This window comes from Chrysoperla carnea, chromosome 1 (genome assembly GCF_905475395.1).
Source record: "Chrysoperla carnea chromosome 1, inChrCarn1.1, whole genome shotgun sequence".
Lineage (NCBI taxonomy): Eukaryota > Metazoa > Arthropoda > Insecta > Neuroptera > Chrysopidae > Chrysoperla > Chrysoperla carnea.
Genome location: NC_058337.1, coordinates 117064605 through 117084897, shown reverse-complemented (window position 1 = coordinate 117084897; position 20293 = coordinate 117064605). Strand labels below are relative to the sequence as shown.

Genomic DNA, 20293 nt, shown 5'->3' with positions numbered 1-20293 from the left:
GTTTTTAACGCCCGAACTAAAAAAAAAGGGGTGTTGTAAGTTTTAAGTTTGACCGCTATGTGAGTTTGTCTGTGTGTGTTTCTGTCTGTGGCAACGTAGCGCCTAAACGGATGAACCGATTTTAATTTTTTGTTTGGTACCCGAAAAAACTAAAAAATTGGCGATTATGACATATGCATATAAATAATAATAATTACTATGAAAATGAATGGTCAAATAAACCTGGCTCAATTCATTTCGAAAAGCGAAATGGTAAAATAATTAGGTAATTCAAAACAATAATTCATAAGAACAAGGTCAACTCAAATATTTCTATCTCAATATTTCCAAAAATTTGTCCCAAAAATGAAAGCTCTCTAAGTATCCTATTCATCTCATCTGATGTCCTTGGCCATCACTTTGATATTGATTTAAGAAGGAGTGTTATAAGTTTTTATCTGTGGGTCTGTGGGTTTCTCAGTGGCACCGTAGTTTCCAAAAATCGGTTTACAAGGAATAAATCGCATTATAACTATTATATTTTAAGTAAAAAACAAAATTTTGAACTTCTTGGATAAGTACTACTAGGCAAATTAGAGAGAGTAGTTATTATAAAATAATCGAAATTAATTTTCGTAAATAAAAAAATAACATAATTTTTTAATCAGAAAGTTAATAACCTGACCTCTAAAAGTCATAAACAGCACGAATTTCAATGAATAATTTTTTATTTATTTAATAGAAAACTTTTAATTTTATTTACTATAATATTATAATCGTGAAGTGGAAATGCCTTTTTATAAATTTTATTATTGAGGTTAAAAAGTAGAAAAATTGTTTTTATTTTCAAAAAATATAATTTTTCCTAAAAGTTAAAATATGCTAATTAAATGATAATTAGTTATAATTGTGATATAATTACCATTTTATGTTTTTATTAGGTTAAAATTACAAGACAAAATCTACAAAAATTTTTGTTGAATATCATATTTTTTGTCGGGTTAAATACATAGTTAACATAAAAAATTTAACTAACCTTTTTTTTCCTCTCCTTAGAATTATTTTGCTATTTACATAATTTAACACTGAAAAAATTTAGCCAAATTTTTCGAGGAGACTATTTGATAAAAAAACTAGATCCAAGGCTTATACAAAAGATTCTGTATGAGCATTAACTTTTAATCCCTGCAAGATGAAAGAAAGAAAGGCTTTTTTAGTTTTTACAGTGGCCTGAACGATTATGAAGATGAGGCGATGGGAGAATAGATGATATAGATGGATATAGATGGAGGAATAGGTGATATAGATAGAGAAATTTTAAACATTTATGCTAGATCCAGCGATTTCAGCTATGCGTTGATTGATCAGTCAGTTTTATATATAGATTCGCTCATTAGAGGATATCAATTAATCCCAATTAACGAGACTTATTTAGCATAGTTTAAAAACGATAGTATGTTAAAATTTTGATTCTGATATCAATAGAAATATCCATATCGATGAGTTCAGTGAGTCAAGCCCTGTACTATAAATTGCATCTAAACAAGTGAAAGCAAACAATTGACTGAGTTAATGGTTGAAATACCATGTATAGATAGTGTTAATTACACAACATACATGTCACACACATATAACTGATATACCCATATAATAAATACTATACAATTTGCGCATAATTTGATGATGCGCATTACCATTGATGTTTACGAAAAAATATTTCAAACATAAGTTGTTTATTTTTTTATAAGGAACATTTTTTACATTTGATTCTGATTTAAATTGAAATATCCATATCGATGAGTTCAGTGAGTCAAGCCCTGATCAAATTAAGTCAGTCGTACAATTATCTGATTTTGTTGTACGTCGGTGAACTTTTATGTCCCTGTACTATAAATTGCATCTAAACAAGTGAAAGCAAACACTTGACTGAGTTGATTGTTGAAATACCATGTATAGACATTGTTGATTACTATGTCACATTACACAACATACATGTCACACACATATAACTGATATACCCATATAATACATACTATACAATTTGCGCATAATTTGATGATGCGTATAAACAGTGATGTTTACGAAAAAATGTTTCAAACATAAGTTGTTTATTTTTTTATAAGGAACATTTTTTACATTTAAACTTTTAATCAATCTCTTACGGTTTACAAGATGGGTCCTACGGACCCAAGACCCAATTGTCCTATGTTGCTCATTTACGAACTCGACCTCTCTTTTTACGTCCTCAGTACGCTATAAAAAAGCTTGATATATCTGAAAATGGACTAATTAGGTGATTTTATGTAGACCTATACCAAAATTTTGTTCATAGCATCAATATTTTTAAGCTTTACAAACTTGGGACTAAACTTAGTATATCTTGTTTATATTTCATATACATGGTATATCTAATAACCATGATTTAAATAATTTATATAATTAAAATAATAACATAATACATATATTCTCCACTAGAAGATACATTGTACACAGAAAACTTTCAGTACAACATTTTGTTCCAAAACTCCAATAATGATGTTAAAACTACACAATTTTCTATACACACCTACCTTTTCCCAAAAACATGTTAGTATGAACAGAAACTGATATGTTATTTTCTATTTGTTTGTTTGTTTGTTTCGAAATATGTTTGTTTTTGTTAGAAAACAACAAATTTATAGCTTCTAATTCTGTACGGAGATGTTCTAGGCTGGTTGATATAGTTGTATATGCATGGATAGATGTAACCTAGTCGCCTTCTATACAAGTTTTCGTATATCTAAAATGGCACATTATAACTATACTATGTATATATTATTTCTGTCTTCTCTCATGATATTCCAAAACAAATTTTCAAAGTTGTATGTATTACATTTCAGTTGCTGTTGTAAAATAAATTTGTTTTGTAATTAAAGAAACATTGTTACAAAATTTTGATTAAAATTTTCTGGAATGCTTGTATAAAGTGTTCAAAAAAATGGAACAAAATGTATACTGTTACGTGAGGTGAGCCGCATTCAGAAGTTTAGTATCTATTTCATTATCCTGTATTAAAACTTTTTAACGTCTCTTTGCATCTTTGCCTTTAAACATTTCCAGCTTTTAGAAAAATCTAGATAAAACCTAATCCTTAGAAAAATTTTGAATCGAAATACCCCTTAAATACTTAACTCGAAACATAATTTTGAAATTTTTGTTTGTTTGAATTACTACCAAGTCTTGGTGTGTTCATTTTTTTAAAAGAGAGTAAATTTTTGAATACACGATTTGTTCCGGTTTCCTACAGTAAGAAAAGTTTTAAGTATCGATAAGAATTCTATGATTAAAATCCTAAAATTTACATATTTTAACAATGATAATCTAATTCGCGCTTGCAATTGCATTAAATATCGAAGTAATACCGTGTTTTATAAGACTGACTCGATTAGTTGATATTTATTCGCTTCTATATGTTTGTATAAAGGATATTGATCTGTTAATTCCTATGAAGAATTTAAAGGGTTTCACATTTAAATTGATAGAACTTTAAATTAAAAACTGAACTACTTTGTAATGAGATTTCATGAAGTATTTAGTATTCCTGTGATATTATTTGAGTATTTTTTTGGTAATTTTTATGTTATGTAATACCATCCAATTGTACCTACTTGAGTATAATCAAACCTCACGTTTTGTCAGCGTTGGCATGTTGTTTGATTATTTACTGAATCGATTAGTTTAAAATTTCTTACCAAACGATAAAATGTTGACTCGTATTAAGTAGCTCAAACTGAACACTCATTTTGAAGACAAAGCCAAGCAGTATTGAGCATATCACGCTAGCCAGTGAAGCTGTTGAATTTAAGATGATTGTAAACCTACAGTATTTAAAAAAAAATTTTTGGTTAATTGCACGGTACATACATATAAACCAAATACATGCTTTATAGTCAATTAACGAGTTACATTTGGTTTTACAATACCACGCAACTACAAAAATATATAATATATTGTGTGCAAGTGATGCTTATAAATTTGTTAATATAGATATCGCTCTAAAATAATCAATAGTTTAACTATAGCCGTCTCTGTTCATCAAATGATGGATCTTCGAAATTTAATAATTAAATTATATGCCAACCTTATATTTTGATGGTATTATTTTAAACTACAGGATTGTCTAAATATTTTAGATAATTTTTTATCACACTCTCTAAAGTTTTTGATATAGAAATAACCAATTAAAAGGATAATATATATGATTCATCAACTTTTTTAACCAATTTTGAACGATACAATAATAATAATAAGCCCGATGACCTAGAAATTTTTTGTGTTTTTTTGAAAACTTTGTTAATCAAAAAATGTGTTTATAAAGTTTTATTGAAATCCGTACTATTATTAAATCTTTGCATATCTCTTTAACTGGGGCATCATAAATCAAACAAAATTCCACAAAATTCTCTTTCAAAAGTCTTTTTTTTAAAATTGTATCATTTTAAATGGTAAATCCTTTAAATGTATTAGACACCGTATCGTACGCTATGATGTTCTTGTCGATGTGCCTTGAAGCATTGCACGTAATTACAGTTCAATTAATTGGTTATAGCAGCTATGCTTGTGTATATTTGTGTAGAACAATTAAAATCATAATAATAATTAATATAAGACATGTTTTCAATATTAAATTACTTTATACAAAATACTAATACACCTCTGGATATGATTGAAATTACTATTCAATTCATGTGCTAATTTAAATCTTTTTAACTCAAAGCATAGTAAGTTTTCTTTCATTCATTTCTGATTTGAAATCCTGTATCGATTATCCTGAAATTTGGATGCAATTTTATGAATACTTGGGGATTTTAAATTTTGAAGTTGTAATCCATATAAAACAGAATAACCAAGTGATAACATTTGGCGTTTGAATTTACAGCATTTTAATTTACAGAGATGCAAAAATAAGAAACTGAAATTGGATCATCCTTTATTTTGGATAGACCCTTATGGTCAAAAATTGCCTATATTGTTATTTTTAATAGACTAAAGGAATTTGTCAAATTCACGAAGACATCAAAAACAGACCAAAACATATGCTAAAATTAAATTAAATTAGGTATTATTTTTAATCCTTTTATTTTTTTGTATTTGTTAAGGGATAACTAGAGGGTGGTCTTTTTTGAACAATAAAATAATTGTACGAACAAAACTTTACGATTTTACACTAAAAAGAAAGAATTTAAATACCAACCATATTCAACTAAGAAGGGTAAGGTACCTCTCTATTCTGTTTTTAATAACCAATTAATATTCTATGCAACAAAACAAGCCCAATATTGTATTATAGTGGAAGTGGAAAGCCACAATATTCTACTTTACTTTATTTTCGACGAACAATAATAACTTTCATTTGTTTATTGTTAAATTGCATGCTTATTATTACCATTATTGTTGTTGTTTATTTCACCGTTTTTTACTACCTTCAATCGTAATAATTTCGGTACTTCGGTACAAGATGTAACAGAAAGAAAACAGTAGAAGGGTGTAAAGCTAACGGCCAAAGTATTTACATTTTGTCGAAAATTATTTTGTCTCTTTATTATTTTGTGTTTAAGGTTTTTTAACGACATGAGACTAAAAGTATTTTGTGCATGAAATATTCGAAAGCTGTAAAGTATTCAACAATTTAAAGTTGTATAAAAATTGTAACATTGATCGTCTCTGTTATACATTTTCAAAGTTGGCGATATTAAATCTATCAGCACTCGTATCAACCGTTCGTATCAAAATACTCATAACGCGACTTCTGACGGGTTAATACGCAAATGATAGGAATCAGTAGGTACTACTTATTTGGACAATTTTATTGATATTTGATTAATTGTTTTGAGTCAATATATCAGAAAGTACGCATCGGATTGAAATTTGGTAAAAAACTTTTTCATTTGTCTTGATAAGCTTAATTTACTGATATAATTTTCTGCTATCAATTATAAAACACCCTGTATATTAGGGTTCAATAAACTTTTAACATAGCAAGGAGGAGAATGAGTAGTTCTAAACAGTCTTTCTTTCAAATAATGTTTTTATTTTGTAACATCCTGTAAACATTTGAATGAAATAATAAATATATTTTCTTATGTATAAAAAGGATTTTTCTATTCGTGTGTCAGCATAAATATTACATAAATTGTTATAAAATATGAATATATATGTATATTGTTTCTACCATTATTGTGTAGGGATAAAGTTAGCCAGCCAGCCCTTTACTATCATAAATATATTTATTTCTACTCTTACGTTTATGTGTAAAATACTTTGAGATTTATATTGTAATCAAAATTATGAATATTATTCCAAATGTAAAGTAATTAAACGCCACCTAGTTTCACATCAAGCAATTTTCCTTTCTAATCTTGCGAGACCCTTCCTTTGGAAGGAAAAATGATTGGGTGAAAAAATTCAAAGAGATTCATCTTATGGGTACCTTGAATTTTACCTAGAGCTGCTGCTTCAGTTGGTACAAAAGGCATTTTGTTGAATAATATATTGGACAGAAATTCAATGCAGAAACATCCGGTTTTTGCATTTGATTTCGATGGAATCTAGTAGGTTTTTGGAAAATGTTTCCGGCACCAAGTGCGTCAATAACTTTTTTGTGTAAAGTTATCCTCTATATATGATCAGTTTCGAACATACATTGACTTTTCAATGTTCAAAGCCTTTTAGTGAGTTGCTTCCCATTGCATCTAAGAGTTTTCACTTGCGTACTCTTTTTATTGGGGGTGAAATTTTGTAGTGATAGATAAAACTAAGGCACTTGTTATGCTTACAATGTTTCGTTGTTTTACGATTCATTCTTTTATAAATGGAACCACAATTACATTAAAAAATTCTTTGTATACATATACTTGTCATAAGTAAGAGTTGTGTGTTTGTATCAAAATGAACATTTTTGAATGAATGAAGGGTTGTTTCACAGCCCTGGTTGAATGTAATAAGTACTGTAACAAGTTGGGGTTCTTTACTACACTATGTAGCAATCATGGCATATGATGGGTAAGACTTTGAGAAGATAGACCAATAATTTTCTGATCAAGTAAACTACTGTATTTGTGGATATAGTAGGTAAGGTACATTTTTGTCGATTTCCTCACAATAGGAATATCCTGTGATGATTTGGCTCGGTTGCAGAATAGTGAATTACTTTTCAAGCTTTTTGACTTTTCCCACGCCCAGTTGTTGATTGATCAGACTCCACCAGGGCCCTCAAATCCTCGTCCTTGATTACTCTAGATCGACCACTTCGGGTCTCATCTTCGAGATTAAAATCTCCTGAACGAAATTTTGCAAACCAACGACGAGCAGTGCGTTCATTAACACTGTCATTTCCAAATGCCTGGTTAATGTTAATTTTTTGGGCTGTTTTAGCAGCGCTTTGGTTTATTTTGAATTAGTAGACAAAACTTTTGAAACCTAATAATAAGTACCAGACTTGCCACATTATCGTTGTACCTTGAACTTCCTCAATAAATATACAGTGTGCCCCAATTAAGTCGGCACCACATTGAAAAACTTTTTTAGTATTTATTTAAAGAAAAAAAAATTTATTCTTGATTAAGTTAAGGTTTTTAGTATTCCTATACAAAGTTCGTCTAAAAATGCTAATTCTCGTATTTTGCGACTTCGTGCTACCACACGAGAGAGTAAAGTAGGATTTTTGAATTTTAGAATGATTAAACCAATCACTTTCTATCAGACAGATCATAATAAATTGTAACAATGCTTCTGTGTGTATTTTATGATTAGTTTTAAATCATCATAAATATAACATGCGTGTATTTCACAACAAAGACTGTACCGTATATGATATTTCATATGTTCTTTATATACGAAAGTGTACACACTATTAACATTGAGTGTAACAAGACAAGGAAAATATAATAGAACTCTAATAGCATCCATCCATTGTTACTAACAATTACTGAGTCAAAAAGAACAAACTTTTGTGTTGTTATTGTTATATAATACATTCTTTAATACATCATAATACAAAAACCTACGTATGTATAAATGATAAAATAACCATGAATGAATCCTAACCAACCCTTTAATATTCATCCCTTATAATATTCGAGTGCAAGCAACAATCCACTACCCCCATAAGAGGTAGTTATAGATGGCTCTTATGTAATAAATTGGTAAACAAGAAGTACACTTTTGTTTTTTTTAAATCGTTTTTAAGTGTAATTATATTGTTGTGTAATTTTTTATCAATATTTATAATGCATTATTTATTACTTTGTACTTACTTACTTTAGAGCTATGACAAGATGGGTGGTCATTGTATTGAGTTCTGAGTATAATTCCTTTAGTATTATTGAGCTCGAATTCTCTACGAGCAGAGACACAATATGGGCTATCGTCAATCGATGAAATGCAATTGACAGCGGTGATTAACTTGCGATTAACTTTTTATGATTTTTCGAGTTACTTAACGATAAAAACATTTCTTTTTTTTTTTGTTAGAAACTTATATTTCCGAAACTGATAGAGCTTTTTGAGCATGATGTCAGTATCTAAATAAAGTAAATTGGAAAGTGGCAAGCATTAATTTTAGTTCCCGTGGAAAATTCATTATTAATGTTCGTGAAAAAGACTTGAAGCTTTTTGCATTTTCAAGGATTTTTAGAATTCTTTAAAAAGTATTCGATATACTTTTTTTCAAAAAACGTCAAATTTTTCTGTTATTTGACGTTAAATACCCCCAATTTCAATAACTCGGAAAGAATTAACCTATTCGAAATATACTTAAATGGCACTTTTTGAATAGAAATTCATCACTCTATCAATTAACGTTATCATTTTCCCACCCCTGGACAAAAGCCCCACTTAGAATAATATAACTTTTGTTTCTTGGGGTCTTATCAACTTACTGTCAAATTTGCAAGTCGACTGGAGCTTTAGGAAATAATTTAGAGGTTTAACCTTCGTTTGCTGGAGTACTATATAGAAATAAAGCAATATGAGTGAATATTGATTTATCTTATTACTTTAAAATCGATTCTAAACATTTTTATTAACTACTAATTAGGTATAAGTATGTTAGGGGAATTTTTCTAAGTAATTTTCTAGAAGATGATTAATCTTACAAGTTGATTGAATGTTTTTGTAAGCCGTTGCCGTAGCGACACATACAACAGACTAATCAACTTTGATTCTCATATTTACTAAAACTTACAAACTTAATGTAAACCTAGCGAAGTGTAGATAATTTATTTTAATATATTCGTTAATATGTTCAATTATTATTACTATATTCCGTTATTTCTACAGGTTGATCTGTTAAAACTTATATATGATAAATAAGACCAAGCAATGGAGTTTTTCAATTTAAATCTCTGCGTCATTCGTGATTCCAAGATACTCCAAGACAGTACTGTAAGATAGTACATTTAACATATAATCTATTTTATATTATTCACAACTTAAATGGTTAAAAGAAATTTCCTTTTTTGACAAATTAATTGTATATTCTTAGATGATGTTTAAACTCTTAGTATCTTGGAATTGGAATCCCGTTTTCTGTTTTCAAAATTTTTGATTTTTATCATCAAACTAGCAGATAACCGCCCGCTTTTCTGGGTAATTTGTCTTTTAAAAACAATGACTGTCATGTTATAGCCCTCACTTATCCTCGTTTTTGTTCACAATTTTACGGATTTTAATATTTTGATGGGGAACTCTATCTTTTTTGAAAACTTTCTGTAGGTCCAATCATTAAATTAACTGGATTTTTATATTTTTTGGGTCAAAATTACCCCATTAAACGAGTTTCATCAAATTCCAAAACAAAATTTTTTTTTCGTTTTTCTCGTTTTTTTTCAAAGGGGTACCCCTTGAAAAAATTGCAAAAAATCGAGAATAATGTAATTCAGCAAATATTATTTTACACTTATTTTCTAAGGAAAAACAAAAATTAAAAAGGGATAGGAAATTAATAGCTGAAGAGAAATTTGGATAGCTAAACTAGGATTTTCTTCAACAATGCTCACATCGTCTTTTTTAAGTAACCAAAAGAAGAAGCTGTCGAACACGAAAACGTAAAAATCAAAATCGAAAACTCGATTTCTACAAATTTAATATCAATCAATCAATCAATCAACTTTTATTAAGTTAAATTGATCATTCCATTACATAACATATGAATATTCAATGAAATATATATCAAAATCATGCAAAATAACTATAATGAACATTGCATGTTTTATGTACTTACAATTTAGGTACCTATTAATATACAGTAGCCATGATCCCTACGTCCATTCATCATGAGTAGGCTGCAACAATAAAATGAACCGGAATTGCATTATATTTATATGCGAAGAAATACTTTTTTTTGGGTGGTTTGAAGGTTTGAATATAAAACATCTACATATATAACCGGATGTTAATCCAAAAAATGTACTTGAGAAATATATCATCAGATTTTATCAGTTTACCTTATATTTCAAGTCCATTATGTGCAGAGCATTCAATAATACTAAATTGTATACAGAGTGTTTAAAGTAGAATGTATGTAAACCCACTTTTTTACAAAATGAAATTATTATCTTAAATATCCTGAATGATGGAAAGTATCTGAAACTTCACAGCTGTAACTTTGGCATCATTATTAGTTTACAAGTCCATGCTAAAATTTTTCGGGTGAGACCCGGCAGGAATCATGTAAAAAAAGATGCTCCTATATGTAAAGAAAGTTTAAGCACCATGGCGTCAGTTTAGCGCAGTACAAGTGAGTACAGGTGAAAATATGAATGTGACACCCCCTGGTATCTCACCTCTGCACCACCAAATATGTACGGCGTAGCTGGACACTAAGTCTGCATATGTGCTCGAAGCGAATTACGGAATTAGGGTTTCGGAAATTGACGGGAGATCAAAAGCTTTTTTAATGCTGTGCGGCATTTATCTAATTCGCTTCAAATGCTTATGAAAAGTTAGTATCCACCAACGCCGAACATGTTTGATGGTGCAGGGATGAGATACCAAGGAGTGTGACATTCATATTCTCGCCTGTATTCATCTGTACCGCGCAAAACTGACGCCATGGTGCTTAAACTTTTACTTTTACAGATAGGAGCATGTTTTTCTATATGATTCCTGATTGTTCAAATCACCCGAATAATTTCTTCATGGGCTTGTCAGGTTTTCCATGGGAAAAATTTATTTTGTACTGCATATTTGATATATAATTTCCAACTTATATGCTGAAATAAAATATATTTGATAAAAACTTCGGAAATTATGGTATCTTTGCTAAGCTGTTATGCCTTGTACAGCTTCAAAAACGTTAAGTAAAATAACCATAGAAATGTTTGAGAGTGTAACAAATTCTTTTGTTGCTATGTTATTTTTAGAAAAACTTTTTGACATTTCTTTAATAATACATCCAGCCTTTGCCTATTACCAGAAGTAAAGGCTGGAAATGAACTAAAGGATAAATAAGGTAACCAACAAACAAGACAACTAATAAGGTTCCAAAAACATTGAATTTTTTTGCATTTGAAGAAATTATGTAGTAAATATCAGAATAAACGTTTTATTAAAAAATGATAAAAAAAGAACCGGAAAAGATATCAAAGGTGAATGGATGAATCATATTTTAAGGTATGGGAATTGTGGAAATCGGAACAAAATCAAAATGAAGATGAAGAACGTGCTGAAGCATTCGTGAAAATTATGAATATTACGGAACCTTGGGATTTATATCTGGAGTATATGAATTTATCAACTATCCCAAATGCTTTCCCGTATACATTAAGGAACCTAATTCTTAGAGCTAATAAGCTGATACAAATACCAGAATACTTACCAGAAACACTTGAACTTTTAGACATGGGCTATAATGAATTATGTTCTATTTCGGAAAACTTACCATCAAATTTACAGGAATTATATTTGGATGGAAATAATATTCCCATTGTTCCAGAAACGTTGCCTAATTCGATAAAATGCTTGGATTTAAGTCGTAACATAATTACTACATTATCCAATAAATTACCCAAGAACTTAAAAATATTGATCGTTAGCTATAATCTTTTATCTTGCGTATCAGAAAATTTAACTAAGTCACTAAAATCACTACAAATATTAGTAATGGGAATGAATAATTTATCCCATGTAAAATTTGATTCTGATTCGATAATTGAGTTGAATCTTAGCCATAATAATATAAAAATAATCGAATATTTTAATTTGCCCCGATTGCAATCCTTAGACGTGGAAAATAATAAACTAATCTGTTTACCGAATTTATCTGAAACATTAGAATTTTTAGATGCATCTCAAAATAATTTATCCGTAATCGAAAAATTACCAAAATCGTTGATAAGTTTAGATTTGAGAGAAAATAAAATTACAACTGTACCCAAAACTTTACCCCCACAATTGAAAGAATTATGGTTATGTGATAATAAACTGGTTGAACTGTCTTTGGAACTACCTCCATCGTTAGTTGCATTATGGGTAACAAATAATGTAATAGAGGACGTTACACTAAATATTGAAGATGTTCCTAATGCAAAAATTAATTTGGAAAATAATCCGATATCGGAGACAACTAGAGAATATTTACAACAATTTATACATATCGAAAATCCACCAAATGTGTCCTTCGACGGTAGTTGGGAATATTATGAAAACTTTATTAAAATGAGACCATTAATCGAAGAAATATCATACTGGTTAGATGAGGAATTAATTCATCCACGTTGGGATATTATTTCAGAAGAAACTGGAAGTCGATCATTTTCTTATTTTTTATACGAAATACGACACTCGTATATTTTTGAAAACCATCAATTAAAGGAAGATATATCGAAATGGTTATGCTCATTGGGAGAAGACAGCGCATCCAAACAGAAATTACGTGAAATGATTTTTTTAATGACCGAAGAAGAAGTCGAAGGTGGACGATGTTTCATTCGTATTAATTGGACCTTAAATCAAATGAAGCTTATTGAAATTGCCTTCGATGTGGAATCTGGTACATATGATAATAAAATTGAGGAATTAATGAAATTAGCACGTGGGATGTTTCGACTTAATATATTGGATCAAATATCAAGAAAAACAGTGCAAAACAAACCAGACTCGTTAAGACATTTAGATGATGAAATTCGAATTTATTTAGAATATCAAATCCGTTTAAAAAATTCATTTGAGTTACCAATCAATTCATGGAAATTGGATGAGGTTCTATCAGACTTACCAAATGGTCATATTGAAGAAGCTATTAAAGAAATTCATGACAGAGAAGAAAATGAATTTATCGATTATTTATTAATTGATTGGCAACCATGGAAAGAAGTGCTTAAACGATGGAATTTTGCAAAATTTATTATTTCAGAAAATGATGTTAAAAATGAAGAACTTTTTCACGTGATATTTGATAAACTAAAAACGGAATTTTTAAATGAAACAAGTATGTCGGAGTTGCCGATAGAAGTTGAAATTCAACTTGGTAAACAAGTTCAACGTAATATCGCAAAAGATATTTGGTATACGTTAACTAATGAATTTTTAGCAACTAAAAAATTGAGTTTAGAGGCACTAATAAAATAAGTATGAATTTATTGTTACATTCTGTACATGATGCATATTTTCCATAGAAATATATAATTTTAGGTTATATACATTTAATGTTTGTCTGATGTTTAACGAACCGACAAATAAGGTTTGTTAAATTATAGGTAGTGTTTTGATTGCGTATAAAATATTATGATAATATTTAGGTAGTTATTTATCAAATAAGTGATCGGTTGGGTCAGCGAGGATTAAGTCCTCGGGCCCACGCCTAAAATCTTTGTCATCGCGTTATTATTGAGACTTTGTATATGTTTTCTTTAGGCTCTGTTTCGTAACTTCCTACATAAGAAAATGTTTCGTAGCAAAGTTCGGAAACTTATGCTTGTCTAGATAAGCTTGATATCGAATGACATCTTGCTCTATTTTCGACACTCGATAGGAAGAAATTCGATAAAACTAGAGGCGATTTACGGGCGCCCCCTCTCATTTAATCAAAACATGATTTTTTCATTTTTTGGACGATTATCTTCCTGATGGAAAAACAAAAAATGGCTTTTACGCGCCCCGTGAAAGAGAACACCTTGCCGACGCGTGGGCCTATGTACTAATAGTAAAAGGGTTGAATGTTTAATTTTTTTTCTATATGTGATTCAGTTAATGATTTAATTAAAATTCTAGCCGGCATTATTTCAATAATATTATTATCGTGGTATCTGCTTAGATGGGTTTTTGTAAAAAAAAAAAAAGAGGTGAAATTTATATTTGTATTCTGCCCGACTGCAGTTTATTAAAATTTTTGATATAAATCTTAATCAGATAATTGTATTTCGAAAGACCCTCTGGGTGCATTGAACTACATTGTATACACTTAAAGGGTAACTTTGCAAAATTTTATCTGATTGCAATTTTGGTTTTATTCTAATTATTAATATTTAAAAAAATGATAATTAGGTATCTTTCATAAAGGAACGATTTGGAGGGTTAAAAAGACATTTACACATATTTTAAATATTGAAAGCTTAAATTTATTTTTAAATAATTTTATAGTAATTACAATACTTTTTCAATCACTGATTCACTGATCACTGAAGAATCTTGGTCTTGAGAAGTCACAATTTGTCAATTAAGGAACATATTCCATTTGTATTTTCCATCACGTTTTTCCGGATGTTCGTGTAACCTTACGTTTTTCTATTTTAATACGATTTTGCCAGAATGGCATTTGAAAATCAATATATGAAATTTAGATATTATTGGAATTGGAAATTCAGTTTTTATTAAATTATTACTAACATTTTTTAACTATTCACCACTACCTATGATTTTATTTCGATTAAAACTGTAAGGAATCTTCAAAAATAAATTTGTTAGCTAGGAATTAATTGAAACAAAACTTTACAAAACCGGTTCGAAATCGAAAAATTGAATAACGCACAAATATACCTTTCCAAAGTACCTTTCATAAACAAATTTTAATCATAATAAATAATTAAAATCATTGGACAAATGTACTAATTGTATTCTGGGTATGATTTAAACACCTGCGTTTTCGAAAAATGTTCATTAAAGGTTGAAAAATCAGGCACAGAGAATTGTCTTTTAAAAAATCCAAAATCCTAATTAACACGATAATTGAGACCCAAAGCAGCAAACACCTTAGCAGCAAAGTATCTATAAAATAATTAACTGCAGTAATTATCCATACCATTATTTCAATAATTTTAATTAATCGCTCAATTAAAAGGTATTCATATATTTGAGTTAATAAACTAAATATTTTCACACAAATATTTTAAGACAAATAACAAACAATAACAATTAGCAGTAAATAAATTATTATAATAAATAATAATAATTACTATTAAATTTGTTTTCATTTGATTATTTATTACAATAAATTATTTTAAATAATATTTTATTCATTTATTATTTAATAAGAACAATTACACAACAAAAAACTTATTTAATTACGTAAATATATGAAATACACAGGTATAAAATTGTAGAAGATACAAAAAAACATTTTGTCTCCATTTATTATTTATTAAAATTTTACAAAACATGTTAGTTATTTTAGTATTTATTCTATAAAATGTTTATTATACTCGTACATATAAGGTGTTTCATGAGTATTTAGACATATTCAGAGTCTATTAAGATAAACTCTCTGATTTCTTCCGTTGTATAATGCATATCTTTTAGAATATTTCTTTTCTGGTCAACTTTATTTGAATAATATTTGAAAAAATGTACCTACAGGAAAAATTAAAATATTTATTCCTGACTTAGTTGCTTCTTTGATGTATATACTTACATCGACATGTTTTATAATATGATACACATGTGTTAATTTGAGCTTAGAATAGCCGAATTCTGACCTATTCGTTGCGTACGGAACCGAAGTCTGCGCCGCTCGTTTTTTTATTAATAACTTTCAATAAATTATTAATTTAGATTTTTACACAATGTTTAGATCATTAATGAAATAATGTTTATTTATTAATAATTTATTTATAGAAATAGGCAAGATTCTTATATAAATGATTAACTCATTGTGTGAAAACTCCAATTAATAAAAAAACGAACTGGAAGTAATATTTTTTGAAATTGAATAATTATCAGTTTTAATTAATTCACTAATTTAATGTTTTTGTTTTTATTACAGGTAAGTTTGCTGATCATTCCAAGGTTTGTTTTATTAATATATCGTAAGTATTATTGAAGAGGAACGTACTTGTGGTACTACAATACAGATATGATTTGAGTACAATCCTAGGCGTCCCGAAGATCTTATATCACTTCCAAGGGCGCCAGGTATGCTGAACGCCTGGGCCTGACAGTGTATCACGACTACTGAAGGAGCTGTTACCGTGGTGAGGAGGAGGAGACAATGTCTCACCTTCTCTGTCACTGCCCAGCTCTTGCCATGAGAAGATGGACTTACTTGAGCCAGCCTTTCTTTGACGACCTCTCCGACCTAAAGTCCGTCGATGTCAAAGCACTCCTGCTGTTCTTTAACAGCTCCAAATGGTTTAGGAGTAGTGACCGGGGAATGGCCAACCCTTTTTCGGTATCACAACGGACCCTATTGTCTAAGTGTGTCCCTCCCCAGGCCAATTGAATTGTTTTGAGAATATTGACTGGAAATCTTAAAGGCATAATGATTACCTACGACCGTTTTTTCAATAGTTATATTCCCTAGTTCCAAGATTTTCAATATCAAATATTAGTGTGAAACATACTGTAACGTCTAAAACTACAAGAGAATCGTAGCCGTAGTACCAACTTTAAATTATGTATTATGTTTATTTAGAATGCGACCATCATACTTATATGTTGGACTGTTGGACAGACTTCACTGCATGTCTGTTTATTGTACATATTTCGTGACTAGGTTTCATATAATATTTTATTTCATTTATTTTAATAATAAAAATATATAAAATGTTTCTTTTATTTTCTGTTGTACACGATGAGAATTTTATCCATGAATGATGTTAACCGAGAAATTTTTTTTACTGCCGTTTCATGAACCGCGAATCATAAACCCATTATATTCTGAATTTTCTTTATAAGGCGTTATTTTATTTTTTATATTTTAGTATAAAAATTTGCTAAAATAATATTAAACAAGAAATTAAAGCATAGTTTCTTAGCCATAACGAGTCTATAATATATAGGACTACAAAGGTAATTAAAAATTACTCTTAGGGGGTCGTCCATTAATAACGTGAGGCATTTTTAAGGAAATTTTTATATTAAGGTTGTTGTCTTGCTACAATAATGTAAAGAAATATTTGTTTATATGCACGGTAAGAGTATAAAAGCTTGTAGTGAATTCATGCGTAATTTTTATCTCTATTTTACCACTCAACTCTTTATCATACAATATATAGTGTACGAAGATCTGTTAATTCTGCTAATATAGTCACCTCTCTTCAACCATTCAGAACTGAAACTATAGTCGTTTCTATTCAAGAAAAAATTGATTATCTTTTCGTTGTTCTTAAATCTCAGTAATGAAACGGTCAATAATTTTTGTTTTCCTTTTATTAAATGCATTAATTGACTTCAACTTTTTATGGTAATTGAATTATAATCAGTGATGGATTTAGGCCTAGGCCCGTGAGGCCCGGGCCTAGGGCGGCAAAATTTGAAGGGCGGCAAAATTTATGAAATGCCAAAATTTTAGATTCACAAAAAAGTAAAGACAATCAATTATAAAAATTGGTTCAGAATAGTTTTTATAAAAAATTTTCGATAGAAAATATTATAATCCAATTCATTAATCTACTTCTCAATCTGTGTGGGTAAGATGTTAATTTTTTAATCGGTCAATGATATTCTTTATCGAGCAATGTTCTTTACTTTAATAAAACATAAAACAGCTCGACGAGGAAATAGCATATTGGAAAAAAATTTTATACCGAGTAATTGCAATTATTAAATCATTAGCAATAAGGGGATTGCCATTTCGAGGAAATTCTGAACGAATAGGAGATCCTCATAATGGAAATTTTTTAGGAACATCATTCACGGAATCTTCGAGATGTTTATCCGAATGTGGACATTGCTCTCCGTATTTTTTTGAGTATTCCGGCTACAAATTGTTCAGGAGAAAGATCTTTTTCTACTCTTAAAAGGATAAAAACCTATTTACGCGCAAGCATGGGCCAAGATAGACTTAATGCACTTGAATTACTGTCTATAGGGCTTTTCATTTACAAAATGATTCTTTTTTGTTTGGACTGTTTTCAATCAAGTAAAGACATATCTTATATCTTCTATCCTTGTCAAAAAGCGCTGCTTGAAAAAGATAAAATATATTTAACTTTCTTAGGTTGAATAGTTTTTTGACAACTGTCCGAAACAAAAGCAAATCGATGAAAAGGTCTATTGAAGCCCAACTAGTCCAAGAAATAAATTACGACGACATAATTGACGTTTTTCACGTACCAAATCCAGGTAAAAGAAATTTTCAAATTGATTAATTTTAAAAGAAATATGAATTATTTATCTGTTTAAAGTTTATATATATATTTATCTGTCTTGTTTATCAGTAATATTTAAAAAATTATATTTCAATAAATTAAGTTACTTTTAAATAAAAAACTGGATCAAAATTAATGAAATTCATTCTATCAATAAGGGCGGCGCATCGAACGGGGCCTAGGGCGGCAGCAAGCCTAAATCCGTCACTGATTATAATATCCTTAATAAGTATTTAAAAAAATTGAGAACTTTCTGACACAATGCCCACAGCGAGACAACAACCTTGAAAAACTAAAAATGTGTATACATTTCTAAATGTTTACATAAAGGTAGACATATTTACAATCTACATTCTACAATTTATCAGACACATATATTTCATAAGTACCTACCCATAGTAAATTTAATAATAGTATAGGATAAAGTAGAGAAATAATATTTATTAAAATTATATTTGATAGTATTTTTATATTTTATTGTCTTTTACGTTCATTTTTATTTAAAAGTGTAGTGTTTGTGTTATTTATATTAAATTTCTTGTATACAGTGTGTTCTAGAACAGTGATTCCCCAAGTGGTCCATATAGACCGTTAATGGTCTACGATGACCACCTATAAGGTTTTCATGTTCATGTAAACGAGGGTCCATAACAGTCAATCTATTTTAAGTTTGAATTTTCGTTTACAAAAAACAAATTTTACTCCTCACTACATTTTGAAATAAGAGAAAAAACTTTTTTTGAAGTCAATGAATTTTCAAAAATGTATATTAACTAACCAGGAGGTTCATACAAAACCGAAAACCATGGCAAGAGGTCCATGAGACAGAACAGTTTTGGAGCCTCTGCTCAAAAAGGTCAACCCTAGTGGCTCAATTGGTTAAAGCGTAAACAATTCCATAAGCAGAATCTTTAATACCTCTGCAGTAACGAAAACGAATTGACCTTAGAGCTGCTTTTTGATTTTGCTTGAAACATTTTTATATATTTAACCTTTAAGGGAACATTTCATCGAAAGGGGGTTAAAAACTCCTGGGACATACTGTATACCATGTACCTGTTTGTGCAGGTACATACTATTCAATTTATTAATGAATCTGTATACGAAATACATGAACCATCATCATTGTTCAATAATCGATTATTAAATTTTACATTTTTATTTTTCTTGTAACGTAAGTTTGTCAGCCTACGATATCAAGTAATAAAGGGTGATCCAAAATTAATGCAAGAAGTAATTCTGATAGAAAACACTGCTTTTTAATTAAATATTGTAAAATTTTAATTAGGTAATTCATAAATTGTGCAGTATGCGACTACGTACAGAATAGCATATCCATTAAAATCTATAGCATATTAGGTAAAATTCCAAGATCTTGATGGCAAATAAATGTTTTTTTTCAAAAATTTTCTAGACCATTTTGCATAAATGTAGTTGAATAGTGCTATTACAGATCTAAATTTATGGAAATATATGTAAAAATTGATGGTTTGAACGGTCTTTTATGATCCAATCTGTCTAAATATTTTTGAACTTATTTTTTCACATTTGATGAAGCTAAATCACTATTTAAACCATAGTTTATACGAAAACCTTGCCCTTTTATTGACAACGCTTTACTACGCAAATGGGCAAACATTCAAAATTTGTTTTAATGGAAATTTTGTGGAACGCTCTTGAGAATGATCTTATTGCAAACTTCATTAAATAGATCGAATCGAATCCTATGAAATCAGGTTCTATTGCAGCCG

The 20293-nt window shown here is 29.2% G+C and overlaps 1 protein-coding gene across 1 annotated transcript; it reads left to right on the top strand.

Annotated features, from left to right (window-relative positions):
* The first annotated feature begins 11610 nt into the window (after positions 1-11610).
* LOC123293821 (E3 ubiquitin-protein ligase SlrP-like) lies at positions 11611-13587 on the top strand. The gene has a single exon (XM_044874758.1). The coding sequence runs from the start codon at positions 11611-11613 to the stop codon at positions 13585-13587; it is 1977 nt and encodes a 658-aa protein (XP_044730693.1).
* Positions 13588-20293: the final 6706 nt, after the last annotated feature.

Excerpts from the sequence above, each read along its gene's own strand:
- LOC123293821 (XM_044874758.1), top strand. The coding sequence starts at position 11,611 with ATGGATGAATCATATTTTAAGGTATGGGAATTGTGGAAATCGGAACAA.